Below are 17,186 nucleotides of genomic sequence, written 5' to 3'. Positions count from 1 at the left end.
CTCATAATAGAAGGACCACATGCATGCATAACCATGAATATAATAGGTGCACTTGTAAAGCTGAGTAGTGGTTACTTGCACATATTGGTAATCAGCGAGTTTGCAACAAAGTGCCCAGAAGCAGTGCACCCTATGGAGAGAGAATTCTAAGCCTATAGGGAGAAAACAGGTACCACTGTTTTCAGTGGTAGAAATTGCCAGAGAAATCCTTATGGATCAAAGTGCCAAATGAACCATTCATGTCTAGAATGTTGCAAGAACCTTGACAGTTCTTTTAGGTAAAGCAGTTAAGAATATTGCTGTAACATCTCAAAAGAGTTGGGCTAGTTGACTGTTTAACAAATCTCCATAGTCTATGCTTTGGAAAGTTATAGCAGCAGCAGCAGAAGAAGAAGAGATGGAAAAATTGGACTAGCTGTTTCATTGCCTTCTTTTTGCTGAGAGATAAGTGCTATAAGCCGCAACTGGTTTTAGTTTATTTGAACTATTATGTAATAGGTGGTCACAAGGGTTGCCATATAAAGCAAAAGAAACTTACAGAGAAGAAAATACCTCTTTCAAGAGTATGAAAGGACATTGCACAGAATTATAGGATATGCTAAGAAATGCAATGCATCTGGTCAAGGACCATATGGGCAGAGTGTAGGAATCTCAATACGGAGGAAACAATACTTGTGTGAGTATCCACTGCTTATAACAATTTTTTGGCCAAGTAGCAATGCCCTTTTCACAGAATCATAGGAAATTAGTAGGCTAATGGTCCTACAGACCTTTTAAGCCTCACCATTCATACTCAGATTGACTTAGTTATCAATGCCTGAGGACTAGAATGGCTTTGGTCTATACCTGTGCCTTAGGAATCTGAAGCTGCCTCTGCGCATAAAGAACCAAGCAAAAAGCCAGCGGTGAATTTGTGATGTCCCATCTGTTGGTCCAAATTGCACGTGAATAGGCTTAGGGGAGAGCTCTGCTTTAGAAGCGGTAATCTCTGAGACACATAACTGTCCCTCCACCATGTTTTCTTTGTTTTCTTTATGTCACAGACAATGTTTACATCCTAAAATCAGGAAATTCTAGTGTAGTTTATTTTGTAAATGTGTAGCAGATCCATTACTTGATCAAATAATGCCTTAGGTATAGATCACCCCTCAGTAGTCTGTAAGAGACTGACTACTGAGATGGGGCTTTGAGGTGGTCTGCATAGGACATGTTTTTGAACCCTGTATTCTCTTAATGAGGAACCTCTGCTGTTGCAAATGCCTGGTCAGGTACATGCTGAAGGGTGCATTGTACTAGATTACTGGTCTAATGAGGGCTGAGTATTGTGGGAAAATTATCTCCTTAGATCTGGATGCCATGCACTTACTTATAATTTGTTCCACAAAGAAGGATTTTCTCACCACTGTGAACACATGGCAATCAAAGTTCAGGTTACCATCAACCTGAGTTCTCATGTTCTGTACCACTGGATCTTCTGTTAGGGGAGTGTTATCAATAGTGTAATTTTCAGTGGTTATCATCTTCCCAAAGGGTATAATCATGCATTTTTTGGCATTGATGTTTAGGGCAAGGGTCTGAAACCAGTTGTCTGTGTCAGACAATCCTAGAAGCTATCTACATCTTTGGGGATTGAATGATTGCACCCAGCTTGCAGTCATCTGCAAATCTGGTCTATCAAAGGCCCTCTACATTTACCTTGGCTTCAGAGAAATATATTCCAAACAGGAAATGTCCCAATACTGAGTCCTGTTTGACACAACTAGTAACAGCCCCCCCCCCCCCCCCCCATCTTCATTCATCTTATCCATGAACCACTTTGGAAGATGTGGGTTACTAAGTAAGGCAAACTGGTAAGAAAGCTGGAATATCAGTATTACATAAATGTCTTAAAGCCTCAAAGAGATTGAAGTTTCTGTAGTTAGTCTGTTTGGCGAAGAGGTTAAAGCCTCAACAACTTGTCTAGAAATTAAAATAAAAGGAGCAGTGTCAGGGGCTCACAGACAAGAAAGTTAGAGGTTGTACTCAGGAATAGGGACCTGTATTCAGAATTACCTGGCAGAGCTAACTTAAGCCAGTTTCACATTGAGACTGTCTCTAATAAAAAAGGTAAATTTGAAACCACATCAGAAATCAGAATGCCAGTGCCAGGCACTTAAGGAGAAAATGCACAATATGCTTAAATTTGAGGTGGTTTTGGAATCACAGAGTTAGGTAAATAGCTCCATTGTACTAATTCATAAACCTCATGAAACTATAAGATTTTACAATCACTTCAGTAAACTGAATAGCATTTCAAATTTGATTCCTACCCAATGCAGAGAGTAGGTGAACTGGTTGAAAAACTGGGTAAAACTAGGTTTCTTTCCACTCTGGACTTGATGAAGGTTTATCTGCAAATCCCATTAATTTCAGATGCCACTGAAGAAAACAGCAGTTGCTATGCTGGCTGGACATCTTCCTTATAAGGCCATGTCACTTTGCCTTCAAGGAATCCCATTTCAGAGGTGTAAGGACAAGATTTCAAGACTTCCTAGTAGGTGTGCAACAGCTTTCATTCATGACACAACTATTTTCTCAGATGATTGAGAACATCATCTCTCCAAGATCCAAACTATTTTTAACTACTTCAAGAAGGGTTAACAGCCAAGCTCACTAAATATAAATTGGGTGTAGATGAATCCTGATGCTTAGGCTGTGTGATCAGAAGATGGATAGTAAAACCACAGGCAAAAAATTGTCCCATACCCACTACTAAAAAACTGTCAAGAGTTATTTTAGTGTTAGCCAACTACTACCGGACTTTCATTTCCGACTATGACAACATGTCCCTGACTTACCTAAGGGTAGTGCCATTGTAAGCATCACAAGGCCAGCGATAACAAGAGCTGGCATTACAGAAGTTGAATGGTGTGCTGCGTGCTGGACCCATCCTGTTAGCCACATGCATTTGTAAACAGTTTATAGTATTCATGGATGCTTCTGAGGTAGGCATCACAGCCAGTACTGACCAAAAATAAAGGGTGATAAACACCCAATATGCCATAGAAGCAGAAAACTGAACAATGCTGAATAAAGATATTTGGCAATCGAAAGGGAATTTTTAGCTATTAAGTAGGGCCTGTTCACTCTTCAGTATTATGTGTTAGGCAGACAGTACTTGCCCTGTGCACCCTTCAATGGCTTTATAGACAGAGAGATAGTAACTCCAAACTATCAGTGTGCAGCATATTTCTACAACCATCACCTGGGTTGCCATCATATCTAAGGAGAGCACCTGTTACAGGTCTACGCCCCATATAGACAGTTAAATAGAGTTATGGCTACAAGTATCCTTATTTCACTTCTGCATTATGACTGTTTTGTTTTACCTACTTATTGAAATAATAGACATTGGAGACTGAGCCTACCCATAATAGGTAATATAAGTTGCACGGTATGTTTCATGCTTCTCATATGACTTTCTGTTACCCTGTGAGCCTGGATGAGTCTGTTTTATGTCCTCCAGTCTTCTGAGTCACTTATAATAAACCACCTCCTTTATGAGGCAAAAGAAAACTACTGTTTGTCAATATCCACTTAGGCATGCTGAGACTGTTACAGCTGGAAGGGTCACCAAGGTGGTTTAATCAATGTTAGATTCAGAGAAGAGGGAGAAGGTGAGTGGTATGCTTTTTTAACTTTTTCACCTTTCTCCATGTTTGCAGAAGTAAAGAATCAATCTTGACCTCAAAGTATGACCTTGGAGTATATATATATATATATATATATATATATATATATATATATATATATATATATGGGTCCTCTTCAGTCAATCGAACGTTTACAAGTTCGAACCACATATGGCCGAGACCATATGTTCGAACTTGTAAAAGTTTGATCGGACTGAATGGAGATCTCCGTACAGAGCGGAAAGGGAAGATTTCCCATTTCCGCAATGCAGTGCAATCTCGGAGTTGGCATATTTAAGTAAGGGGGGGTGTGGGTGCAGGGGGGGCATAGCCCCCCTGCTATAGATGTTTAGTTTTGTGGGTTTTTTTGTTTTATGTGTTTTTATTTCAGTGTTCGAACTTTTATGAGTTCGAACATATGGTCGAACTTGTAAAAGTTCGATCTACTGAAATAGATCCATATATATATATATATATATATATATATATATATATATGTGTGTATATATATATATATATATATATATATATATATATATATATACATACATACATACATATATATATATATATATATATATATATATATATATATATATATATATATATATATATATATTTATATGTATATATATATATGTGTGTATGTTAGGGATATGTATGTGTGTATCTATTTGTCTATCTATGGGTCAGTTCAAATATATCGAATGACCCAAATGTCGATGTGAATAACATTGATACAAAACTGTTGACACAACAACGCAAAATAAAAAATAAAAAATGCACAAAAAAAGGAAACATTTTTTGCAGAGGGCAAGCCACCCCCCCCCCCTCCCTGAATTCCCCCCACCCCCTGCTAATTATATATACTAACTCTTTGATCGCAAAATTCTTTGGGAAAGGGCATATTTCCCAACCCTAAGAATAGTTCAATTTCACACACCTGTCAACACTTGTTGACCATCTGTTTAGGTGACCAAATTTTGTTGAATAAACATGTTGACAAAACCATCATTTGACAAAAGCAACACATGCCATATATCTATCTATCTATACACACATGAGCACACACACACACACACACACACACACACACACACACACACACATACATATATATTGGTGCTGTGAAACTTGCCCCCTGCAAAAAAAAATGTTTTTGTATCTTTTATGAGCTTGGGAGTATTGACCTTTTGAGCTGTGACCTGCCTCGGTTTTATCTGTTTTAGGTTCACTTAATTATAAGTCAATTAAACAACACAAGATTATTCATAGTAAATCTATGACAAGCACTAGACTGCAATTAATCATTGTAGTCCTTCATATGTGTTTTAGCTCATCTGATCACAGCATGCTTTATGTCTCTCCGCTGTAAACATTGTAGTCCTTCATATGTGTCTTAGCTCATCTGATCACAGCATGCTTTATGTCTCTCATCTGTTCTACCAGCATTTTCAAAAGAAGATTTTTTTGCTTCCAAACCAAATCTGTGGAATAGCTTATTCAACCGTCTACAATTTAATATACAGAGAAATAAAATCCTTTCTAGAAAGATAATGATGTCCTTGTGTTACAAGAAAGACTGGTGATTGATGTCAACTTACACCTGAGGGAAAGCCTTCATATTTTATTTTATTTTTATAACCACATAGGCTATTTGCAAGAAAGTGCCCCTTTGATACATAATCCAGAACCACTGTCAGGCTAACAGAGTTATTGAGAATTTTATTTATGGAAACTGATGGAGGCAAGCCGAGGACTTCAGGATGGAACAGATCATGGTCTTACTAACCTTCTATGCTATAGTACCTCTGTGGAGTCATAGATTTTGCACTTGGAAAATTTTAATGCAGTGTCTTTTGCTACTGCTGTTAATGCCATTTCTTTATTTGCATTAATGCTCTTTACTGATTTTGCCTGGTGTTCTTTTCCATATATTTTGCACATATTTTTTTACATTCTTTCTGGAATGCAATAAATAATGTATAGTTTGCTGTTTTATACTCATTTGTACTTCCATTGTTTACTCAGAATAAAGAATCTTCAATGTCAAAATGGGAGCACCTGCTCATCAAAACACAAACATGCAAATGCATTTTTAAATAACTATATACCTCATTATCAGCTGACTGGAAGGTATTTTTATACCTATATCATCCTACTGCACCATAACAGCTGTTAAATACATGTTTCTAAAAGCTTCATAAACATGAGGTGATGTTAGTATGGCTTATGTGTTGTCATAGCAGTGTTGTTTCTTCTTTGGCTTATGCTTAGGTGGCTTTGCTTCATAAATATTTTGCATGCCTTTTATATATGGTATAGTGCCATCAAGTAATCCTTACAATCAAGGAATTTTATACTAATTTAATAAACTTATGGAAAAAAAACATAATAATCACTATTTCAGAGCATAGTTTTAGGGCCTTTTAGCCCTTGTTTTAGCTTTAACTCATTAAAGCTTAAGTGGTTTGGAATGTCAGGTTTATATGACTTCAATGAGTTTTTAGAAACTTGAAATTCATATAGTCTAGATCATATAACTGAGTTTCTGAAAGCTCAAAATAAAAACAAAAACAAATATGTTTTTGCATCTCCCGCACCCCCTGCAAATTATATATACCAACTTTGAGATTGCACTACAGTGGGAAAACGTGTAAATTTCCCTTTGAAATGGTTCTATATAGATCATGGTACATTGGGATCAGGTAATTTAATCTTTTCCCTGCTGTAGTGCGATCTTGGAGTTGGTATATATAAGTTGCTGGGGTGTGCCTGCCATAAATGAGGTTCAGGAGTGCTTTCCCCCATGCAAGAATGTAGATTTGTATTTAAAGTTTTCAGAAACTCGATCATATGGTCTTGACCATATGAATTTAGAGTTTCTAAAAACTTGATGAAGTCATATAAACTCAGAGTGTCACACCTCTAGCAAACTATAAACATCTTGCATTCCAGAGCTTTTTTGTTTTGAAAAATAAACTTAAACATCATTAAATAAACAAATTTAAATATTTTATGAAAAATAAAAGCTATTAAAACTGTACAACTATCACTGCTATTAGTAAGACGTGTTCTTTAAAGTGATAATAGTCAGTGCATTCATAGTCTTTTCCATGAATACTATAATATATTGTAATGTACACAAACCATAAATTATATTTTTTGTAAACTTGCACAAATTTTCATATCTCGAAAACTGTACAACCTAGACATACATTGTTAGTCATTTTTAGCTTTCACATGACAACAAGAAATCCCTCCATAAGAACATCTTTATTAAGATATTTACAGAAATATGAAAACATATACTTAATTGTATAATTAGCAAAACAAATAATACTGGATATCTCTCAAGATGTGTAACTTACAGTGCAAATATCAAAGACAGTTTTCTTTGACAACATCTCAAGTTTCACTTAATGTTATGCAACAATTTATAAGTCACTTGGTTTTTGAAGTATTAAGTACATATGGAAATTTTATTTTTCAGAATTACTAGCAAACAACTAGCAATAGTGTGATATAAAATGGCACTGACAGTGAATTATTCCTACTATATAAATCAACAGCGTGTAACTCTCACTCAGTAATAAAAATATGAACATATACTTTGAAACTATAAATAATAAATGGCAAAGTTGAATTTCTCCAGTGCAAGACATCCTAGACAAACAATTGTAGTGTCATTTTTTAAGGATTCCTTGCTATTTATAATACTGCTTATTATTAGCTGATATTTCACTTTCCATAAAGAAGCCAATCTCCAAAAAATTTCTGAACGCCATAAAGAGGTATGGGTGTGAACTGAAAGAATATAAAAAAGGAATTTTAGGCTTGCTCTATTTATTAGGGGAAAAATGAATATAATATTTATTTTCTGAATTTTTTTCCACATCCTTGGTCTGGTGTAGTCATATAAATACCTAAAGTTTTCCTGTTGAGTTTCTTGACTGTTACATGCTTTGCAGTGAAAAACATTCATATACTGTATATGTGACACTGTATGTAATATTAGTTCCAGTAGTTAAAGCAGTTTAATAAAAAAGAAAATGAAAAGTTAGGTATTATATTCATTTATTAATACTGGGACACAGCCATGCTGTTTAGCTATTGAAATTAACATCAGCTGTATCTGTTTTAATAACAGATATGATTGAGACTTCATGTCAGTAGAGCTGTCCTGAAGGGTTTAGCTCTTTTCTGCAGTACTGAGTTCAGAAATCATGCAGCAGTTAATACTCACCGGCTCTTCCAGTCAGAGCAAGAAATCCAGTGTTGAAACCAGCTTATCAAGAGAAGCAGATGAAAAAGGGAAAAGAAGCAAATCAAAAATAGAAAATTAATACCAGCAACATTTCTTGCACCATCTTATGTATTAGTTACCTTGTACTTTAAGATATGCTGAACTTGTCACTGCCCCCTTCTGATTGGTCACTTTGCACTCATAAAGTCCCTCATCTTCTTGTTTAACTCGTTGAATTAAAAGTGTGCTATTTTCTTGTCCTAAAATGATCCCTAAAAGAAGAAAAACGTGTTACCAGATGTATTAGCAAAGGTTTATGCTACTGCCGTTAAATATTCAGCTATTCTTAGCATTGTTGTCAGAGCTTCTTTTCATCACAAGTGAAACACACACGTGTATGTATATTTATGAGTATGTGTAATATGTGTATATGCTCCTTATGTCTCTCTCTCCAGCTATATATGTTTGTGTGGGTGTGTGTCCCTATACATAAACACATTCTGTCGCAGAACTATTGTGCACATCTGTGTGTGTCACTGAGCATTATGTGATGTGCACATGAGTGTTTTTATATATATATGTGTTTGTGTGTGTATGGATTCACTTTATAACCTCAAAATACTAAAATATCGAATTTCAGTATTTCATGACTATAAAGCTGAAGCACAATACCAAAAACCACAACCACGAAACACAAAACCTCAACCATTAAAGCACACACACAAACACAACTACATCTACCTCCGCACAACAACACAAACACACACTTACTATAAGCAGGGGGGGCAAGCCCACCCTGCACCCCACCTACTTATATATATACTAACTCCAAGATTGCAATAAACACCAACACACACAAAACCCACCAACATACATTCCACACCCCCGCACAAACACACATCACACAGATACAAACACCACCACTCTCAACACTGACACACTCACACTCTCATGTACATACCCTAACCCACACCTAACACTCCCAGACACACTCACAAACAGCACACAAACCCTCCCCAAAACCCTTAAAAAACACACACAACCTTCAGCACCACGAGGTCGACATTTCTGGGTTCGATATTCTGCACTTTCGCGCATCTACAGATTCTACACTTTGGTCTCGAGATACTGAAATTTGACATTTCAGTATTACAAGATTCCAAAGTGAAAAAAAAAAAAAAAAAATATATATATATATATATGTGCGTATGAAACGTATCTTGTATTTAATATGTGCATTCTTCAGCAGAACTATGTGCATGCACGTGTGTGTTTGTATCTTATATATAATATATACATACTGCTGCAGAACTACACTTGTGTCGTTGTACAACTGGAACACGGTAGCTAGGGGAACCACTGTTTGATATCAGGCAAATATAGTGACACCACATAAGTCAAAATCTCTTATGAAAGTAGACCTGACCCAGTATTCTTCCTCTAATACTGTTATAATCCTCTATGCTTAACATGTTGTGAGCTGTTACGGCCATCTTTACTAACTGTACATAGAACCAGATAGCTAGAGTGGATAAGAGAAATGCATGACCCTTAGAAAAAAAAGCATATTGCAGCTGGAGTGAGTGTCACTTTGTATGAACTGAAATGCAGAATATGTTAAGAATAAAGAAAGAACCATCTTCTGTGAAAAAAGATTGGGTATGAAAAGAAAAAAAAATGCTATCGCTATGCTCTGTGAAGGTGGCTTTAAGTGTGTAGGAAAACTTGTTAGTATTCAGAAATCCCAGTTCTCATTTAAGAAACAGAATGCAGCTAAGTAAAGCTGCAGCATATAATGCAGTGAAGCTGAGACATCAGTGTAATGTCCATCACTGCATGCAGTGGAAAGCAAAGCAGACAGTCCGTCCCTAAGTGGTAGATACATCTTTAATCGGGTGCACAATGACTGGAAAGAAATGGGGAGGGTCAGTGGGGGGAGGGCAACAGTTTATAAGAAAACATGGAAAAAGGTGATATCCTAAAAAAAAAAAACTTTACTCTCTCAGTTTCCACATAAGAAAGAGGCAGGCAAGGTATAGAAAAGAACAACAAGAAAACGTTTTTGTGTGTGTGTGTGGGTGTGTGTATCTGTAAATGGAGATAGAGCTGGAGCTGGGATGACACACACCTATTTAATTAGAAATAAGTCTCAAACTCATTTGAAACTTAAAACCGGACACAAGTTATGAGGTTAGGAAGGCATAGCAGGTATCTAGATTACCACTGCTGCCCTTAATTCGTCACCAAATGTTCTAGAGGCCTGGTGGTCCGAAAAAGTGCAAACACTGAATACCATTTCTAAAACAGCATGCATACCACACCTACAACTATGACAGTGGAAGGTCACCACTTCCACCTATCAGCACCTCTTTAGGAAGTGGGACGGAACTGCATTATGCAGAGAAACCTCACAGTCACAAGGGTGATATGAAGACACTGCCCAGAAGGACCCTCAGCAAGCAACGAAACATTATGAGTCAGTGGTGCTGTCCAGTGTACCACCAAGGGATACTCATGCATTTTACATTCTGCTGGTTATGCAGTCCATGCCAAGCACTTTCACTAGTGAGGGGGTGTCTAAACACTGGGGCTAGCATGATCACTGACTCCCCATGCCCGGTCTGATAAATAAATGTCTTATATTATTTATTTAAATTTGTTTACTGGAATAAAACAATGAAAATTACAGGCCCAGACTGTCTTACATCATAATGTAGCAAAACGATGTACATTATACAAATAACATTGACTAATATTTATAAGTAAACATAGAAAATCTGAGAGACAGTAGATACAGAGAAGATGTAACAACCCAAATATGCGTACAGTTGCATAAGTGTAACAGAAAAGGTAGAATAGAGATAAAGTGGGAGGAGGAGTAGAAATGGTGGACATATAGGTAGTAGTAAGCAGCTTAGGAAAGGTAACAGAGACCAGTAAGATGAAAGAGGGTCTAGGCTATGCGACTTTACAGCAGTAATAATGTGTTAAGCTGAATCACAGTTTAAGATGAGTGAGATAATTATATGGATCAGGTATGTGGGAAATAAAGCTACTATGCAATTCAAGATGTCAGTTCAGGTGACATGTCCTTTAGATGGACAGTTGCATTCAAACTGCTGCAGTAAATATTGTTTGAACTCTGGCCTGAACAGGGAGTATTTTGTATGATCAGTTAAATCAGAAGAAAGTGGCTGCCAAAGTTTTGGGACCAGTATAGAGTGACATTGGTTAGCAGAGGGCTGAGAGAAGGAGTTTGTCGGGAAGGACCAGGTCTGGCTTGGCTTCTTAGGTTGTAGGTCTGAGTGGTAGTAAAAAGTTTGGAAGAGAGAGAGGAAAGGATGTCTAGTTTGAGTATTTTGAAGAGTACATAACCAAAAAGAAGATTTGATCTGGCCTGTACTGGAAGCCACTTGACCTTTGAAAGAGTAAGCCAGCAGTGCTCATTTCATATGTTAGCGAAGAATAGACCTATTTTATTGGAGAAGGTCTGAAAGGTGGCAATGTTTTTGACATAAGCAGATGCAAACAAGTGGAGACCATAATCACATTGGACATGAAGAATGCCTTTTAATATAGTAGCCCTTGCTGGATGTCAGGGGAAGTCAGACATTATGTTCACCCAGATGAGTAGACTGTTGTTCTTAGCTGTCAACTTTTCTTTGTGTGCTCATGGAAGTTTAGTGATTGTCTTGCCAGATTCACAAATATTTAAAGGAGGTGCTCATTTCAATGGTATAGTTATCACAATCATAGATATTAAAGGACTGGGGGATTTTGATAATCTTTTACAGGTGAAAAATAACATGGACTTTGTTTTTTTGGCACTGAGCAGTAGTTTCTTGGAGTTTAGACAATGATGTAGCTGAAGAAGGTCCTTTTGAACTTGCATTTCAGTTATATGATGTGAGGGATCAGACCTCTAGCTGGCCATATTGCCTACATAAAGAAGTAGTGGTAAGTGAGGAAGGTCTAGTGGACATTTGTTGATGTGGATTGAGAAGAGAAGAGGTGCTAGAATGGACCTCTGTAGGACTCCAGAGAGAACAAGGGAACTGTTGGAAACACCAGGTCTCATCTTTGTCTGGAATGAACGGTTGGATAGAAAGTCTTTGAACCATGCAGTGGCATCAGTGCTAACCCCAGTGTGTTGTAGATGGAGCATTAGAACTGGATGGTTGACCATGCTAAAGTCACTGGTTAAGTCCATGAACAGAGATCCAGTATCTATATTAGTTAAGATGTTATCAGTCTGTGTCCATAGTCATTCTTCTTCTACCTGCCCAGAATCCATGCTGTCTGATGGAGAGCAGGTGGCATGTTTTATGATGGAGAGTAGGTGGCATTTTTTAAGTAAGTAGTAAATTGGTTCCATATGATTTTTCAAGAAATTTACCCGGTGTGGGTAGAATGAAGATGGGGTTGAACTGACTTCAAGAAGAAAGCCTGGTTTCTTATCATATTTTTCTGACAAAACGTTGTATACTTTGTAGTGATATATAAATATATACATACATACAAATATTTCAAGCATGGGCATTAATGCCATTCTAGCTTGCCAATATGCCAAAGCACTTGTTCCCATAATAAGTGTCCAGGCTGTTACTAGTACTTGCTTTAATGTAATTTGGTAGTCTGTTCCAAGCATCAGCTACTCTGTCAGAGAACCAATTAATACACTTCCCATTTCTATAGAATCTTCTACATAGGTTGTCTGATGATTCTCTAGTACTTTTTGATAACCCCAAAAATTCCCAGAAGTAGTTGTCTCTAAATGTTCTATATACTTGAATAACATCTCCTCTTAGATATCTGTAAGAAACACTGTACAAGTTCAGATATTTTAGTCTTTCATAATAACTTAAATTTAGTTTTTCCACTGACAACTCATTCCAGTTAGTTTTACATAGTGACTGTTTTGCTTCCATATAATCTGTAATTAACCTTCTCTACATTGGTTTAGATTTCAGTTTGGCAGAATTATCTAGTAACAAATTAACCTTTATAACCACATGATCACTGCACATCAATGATGATAAAACGACTTGAAGTTACAGTAATTTCCTTAGGAACACAAACAATGTCTAGTATGTTCCATCCCTGGTAGTTTTTTTTTACTGAAGCAATTGTTCTGGAATATATGTTGTGAATAATTTCCTTACTAACATTGTTGAATCAATATTATTCCAGGCTGTTTCTGGTAAATTTAAGTCCCTAGCTATATTATTCTTCCCTCTTGTGTTTCATGCAAGAAATGTATGAATTCCTCTAGGTCATCTGCACTTGACTTTGGTGGTCTATATACTCCAACAATTGTTATATGTTCCAGGGTTGTCTTTACTGTCACAGTTACACAGTCTATAGTATTAGTGTTATCACTGAACATGTAATAATCACAGGTCTCACAGCTATCTTTAGTCCATATCATAACACCTCCACCTGATTTTTTTGTTAGAATGTCTGTTACAGTAAAAACATTTATATCCTGATAGAATTGGTTTCCAGTCATTGTTCTTTAATCATGTTTCAAAAACAATAACATCAATCTTTTGGGAACATAGCACATTTTCCAATACAAAACTTTATTATTAATGCTCCTAGCATTAACAACCATCAGAGAGGCATCAAATGTTGCTATCAGTGGGCTGTTAAAATTTTGACATGGCAAAAATCCTGCCTAGTGTTTGTCAAATATTGCAAAATATCTGCTGCAAAAATTCTCTTCCCTGATCTAGACAAATGCACACCATCCTATCTGAGCACGTGTGTGCCCAAAATTAGGCTTGGATACTCTACACATTTCCATTTTTTAAAACAAGACATTTTTACTATGTAGGTATTTACTTAAAAAAATCTTTTCATTCACAGTGACCTGACTATCCTTTTTATAGGTGATTTGTGAAAAATAAGTCCCAATACCAGTAAAATCTATACTATCTAAGAGGGCTGTCAGTTCCCTATTAACAGTCAGAGAATTCTTGTGCATGACATAATTTGTACCAACATGAATAAAAATGGAACTGTACTTCCTTACATTAAGGCATTCCAAGGCTTGTCTCACATCTTCTATTTTTGCTCCTGGCAAGCGTAACACTATTCAATGTTCATTATCTTCTTTGCAAATATAAGTATCAGTTCCTCTAATAATCGATTCTCCAATTACAAGAATATCTTTGCTGGCTGGCCAGCTCTGAAGAACCGTCATCTTCTAATACAATAATATCTGCTCTAGCAATTGTTACAAAGGATAGATCATCACCATTAATCTTATTAATCCCACTGTTTTCATTGTGTATTAAATTCTCATCTAGCTGGTACTGTAAATCCACAACTTTAGTCATGTAGTCAGCATCTGTCTTTCTCTTCTTTTTTATTACAGTAATGTTCTTCAATCCTTCCACGTTCTCTTCCTTTTCACCTGCTTCTTGGCTCCTTCTCTTTTGGAAAAATGATGCCTTTTTCTGTAGAATGAGGGTTTTCAGATATAAAATTATCATCATTCCCTGTAACTTGTGTGTTACATTACAACGCAGTGTCCTTTTTACTACGTATTCTCTTTCCTTTACAGTCATTAATCAGTTTCTTTTTCTTCCTTGTTATTTGTTGTGAACTGCTTCCCTTCTTTCTTTTTTTGTTTCCTTCTAAACAAACTGGATGCTCAGATTGCTGAATACTTGCATCCAGAATTCCAAAGTTGTCAGGGGCATTGTCTTGTTTCATAGGGTTTGAATGATCTTTTGCAGACAATAGATGCATCATTTCCTAAATGTGTTCTATTTGTTCTTTGCCTAACATTATTTATTTCATTCAGTCATTAATATATGAAACAAGTTCTCCAAGCCATGCCAACTGCACAAGTGCAAACATCATTATTAAGTCTAGATTTACTTCTGACAATGGTAAGCAAATCATTCAACCTTTGATACAAGGAACACAGATCACCAGTGTTATCAGCTGTTACCTTTAAATACCCATAGCATTTATTACACTGGTACAGTATATTTGTGCATTAGCAAATAGTTAATTGCATACTCATTTAAGGTATCTATATTTAGCTTCAAACGAAGAATAATCAAAAACAGTAACACAGAATTCAAAGAGAACTTAAATCAACTTCTATGACAAAAAATTCACATCAACAATATACAACTAAATAATAAATTAAGTACACTAAAACTGTTCTGACCATACAAGTTCTGCAAGCCAGACAAAAGCTGTAATTCTTTTATGTCGCACTCACTATCAGTCACAGTCACAGTCACATTTCTTTTTAACAGTAACTATCAATAAATCACAAACCAAGGAAGATTTTTTAGATGTGCTCAGGATTTTCCTCCCTGAAGTTTATGTGAATTTATAGCTGTCTAGGCCCCTTGAGGTGGCTAGAGATTGCCTGTCTAAAACCTATCCCTTTCTAACAACCAACAGTGAAGTTAAATATAAAACAACAAAATATGTATCAAAGTAAATCTTGTTAGGAATCTATTCCTTGCTACCTACAAACAGTTAAAAATAGTGATGACAAATACAATATAAATTCAAATAAAACATCTCTTACCAGTCAACTCTACAGTAAATCGGAAACCAAGGTAGGATTGTTTAGATATGCTCAGTGATGGTAGGCCTGCACTTGATACTTGCATTGGAAGAAGTTGCCTGATATGTGCACAAGGCAATTTTTCTCTTCTAAACCTCACCCAAGGGCACTAGTCTTGAAATATATAATTTCAGTATATGCACACATCAGAGCATGCCCTCACAGCATCCTGTACCCAGAAGGTCTGAGAATGCATGCATATGTAATAAACTTGTTTAGGCATAATACTTTAAATAAGATACAAAACTAAGGTTAATCAAGGTGTCAGCTACCTTATTCTTGTGATGTTTTTATGTACATAATGTAGTATACCATGGCAGTTATTTTCACAGGTTTCTTGCCCAAATTTCACCTCATTAGCAAAAAAAAAAAAAAAAAAGAGCTACACACACGAGTGAGCACACATAACACACGCATCTGTACACAAACACACACAGAAACACGTACACCTACACAGACACACACACGGACATGCATGCAGTACTTAACTTACTGCTGAAGAAAATACCTGTAAAATCTTGGCAAAGTTTATTTTGTCATCAAAAGTTTTACAAAATGTGAAAAAAAAAAAACTTCAAAATTCATAGTTTCTTGTGAATAATTCTGCATTTGTTCCTCTGTGGATGCCTTCTTGAATGGGTCTAATTTCCAGTGTGGGCACACTAGTTCTGAACAGTAAAGTAATTAGGAACAGTAGAGCTTGCCTGGGGCTTGCTGGATCACCTGGTTATTCTTGTACCAGGATGTGAATGGAGCTGGCACACCTTTAGCCTGGCAGTTCAACGCTACGTCACCACTGAGATTCACAAGCATATCAGACAGGTTGTGAACAAGCTGGGGAGCTTCTTGAGCTAAAACAGTGAGAGAGAGAAAGAGAGAAAGATCAAACATTGAAGGCATGTCCACTATACCTTATATATTATTTACTGTTACCTCTAAATTTTTTCTTATTATTCCAGCTGCTACCATTTTGCCTTTCAGATAAGATGCCATACATTTTACAGGTGTTGCAAATTACCTTTATTAAAAACACTGCCACTTGGAAAATACAGTTCAAGTGCAACAGGTTAAAAAATGTACATCCCCTATCATCCGGTATTCCTGGCCTGTTCCCTGGACATAAAGCCCTGTGCCTTGGTCACGTGTTCAAACTAACAATCCATAAGCTGTTATCGTGAAGACCACAGTTTTTTAAACAAAGCAAAGAAAAATAATGATGGGTGCAAGCTTTTTTACAGAAGAAAAATGACTGCTAAAATGTATGACAAAGATAAAACTGGACTAATTATTGTTGACTCATTTGTGGTCATTTAATCAAAATGTATCCACTGAACACTTTCTGCCATAATTTTTAGGCTTAATCATTGCTCCCTTTTAATCATGAAAGTGTTTGAATTAGGATAAATTAGTTGTTTACATTTATATAAGCATTCATTTTGTTCTCAGAAAAAAAAGTCCTCTTTGTCTTTTGTAATCCCTCTGCTGCAGAAAGATTTCAAAGTCTCTATTAAATGATTGGCAACAATTTGTAAGTTACCATAAGGAAGAGAAAAGCAAAACACAAATTAAAATTAGCATCTGAAGCCTAAGAAAATCATGCATCGTGTAGATGCAACATTGCATCAGACAATTAAGAAATAACACAGCTAAACTGTGAATTAATTCATAGTTA

General features: G+C 36.3%; 1 protein-coding gene across 2 annotated transcripts in view; it reads right to left on the bottom strand.

The window, feature by feature from the left end:
- The window catches only part of FLT1 (fms related receptor tyrosine kinase 1), a 1,018,969-nt gene that overhangs the window by 484,015 nt on the left and 517,768 nt on the right, over positions 1-17,186 (bottom strand). Inside the window, exons 14-16 of one of the 2 annotated variants that reach the window (XM_044073267.1) lie at positions 16,219-16,365; positions 8,058-8,189; positions 7,918-7,959 (exon numbers count right to left, since the gene is read on the bottom strand). In XM_044073267.1, coding sequence (XP_043929202.1) covers positions 7,918-7,959; positions 8,058-8,189; positions 16,219-16,365 — 321 coding nt within the window. The remainder of the gene's footprint in view (positions 1-7,917; positions 7,960-8,057; positions 8,190-16,218; positions 16,366-17,186) is intronic. The other variant, XM_044073268.1, reaches the window with a different exon arrangement.

This window comes from Protopterus annectens, chromosome 5.part1, assembly GCF_019279795.1.
Source record: "Protopterus annectens isolate FY-2018-M chromosome 5.part1, PAN1.0, whole genome shotgun sequence".
NCBI lineage: Eukaryota > Metazoa > Chordata > Ceratodontiformes > Protopteridae > Protopterus > Protopterus annectens.
Note: the sequence above shows the minus strand (reverse complement) of the source record. Positions and strands in the feature narration are given on the sequence as shown.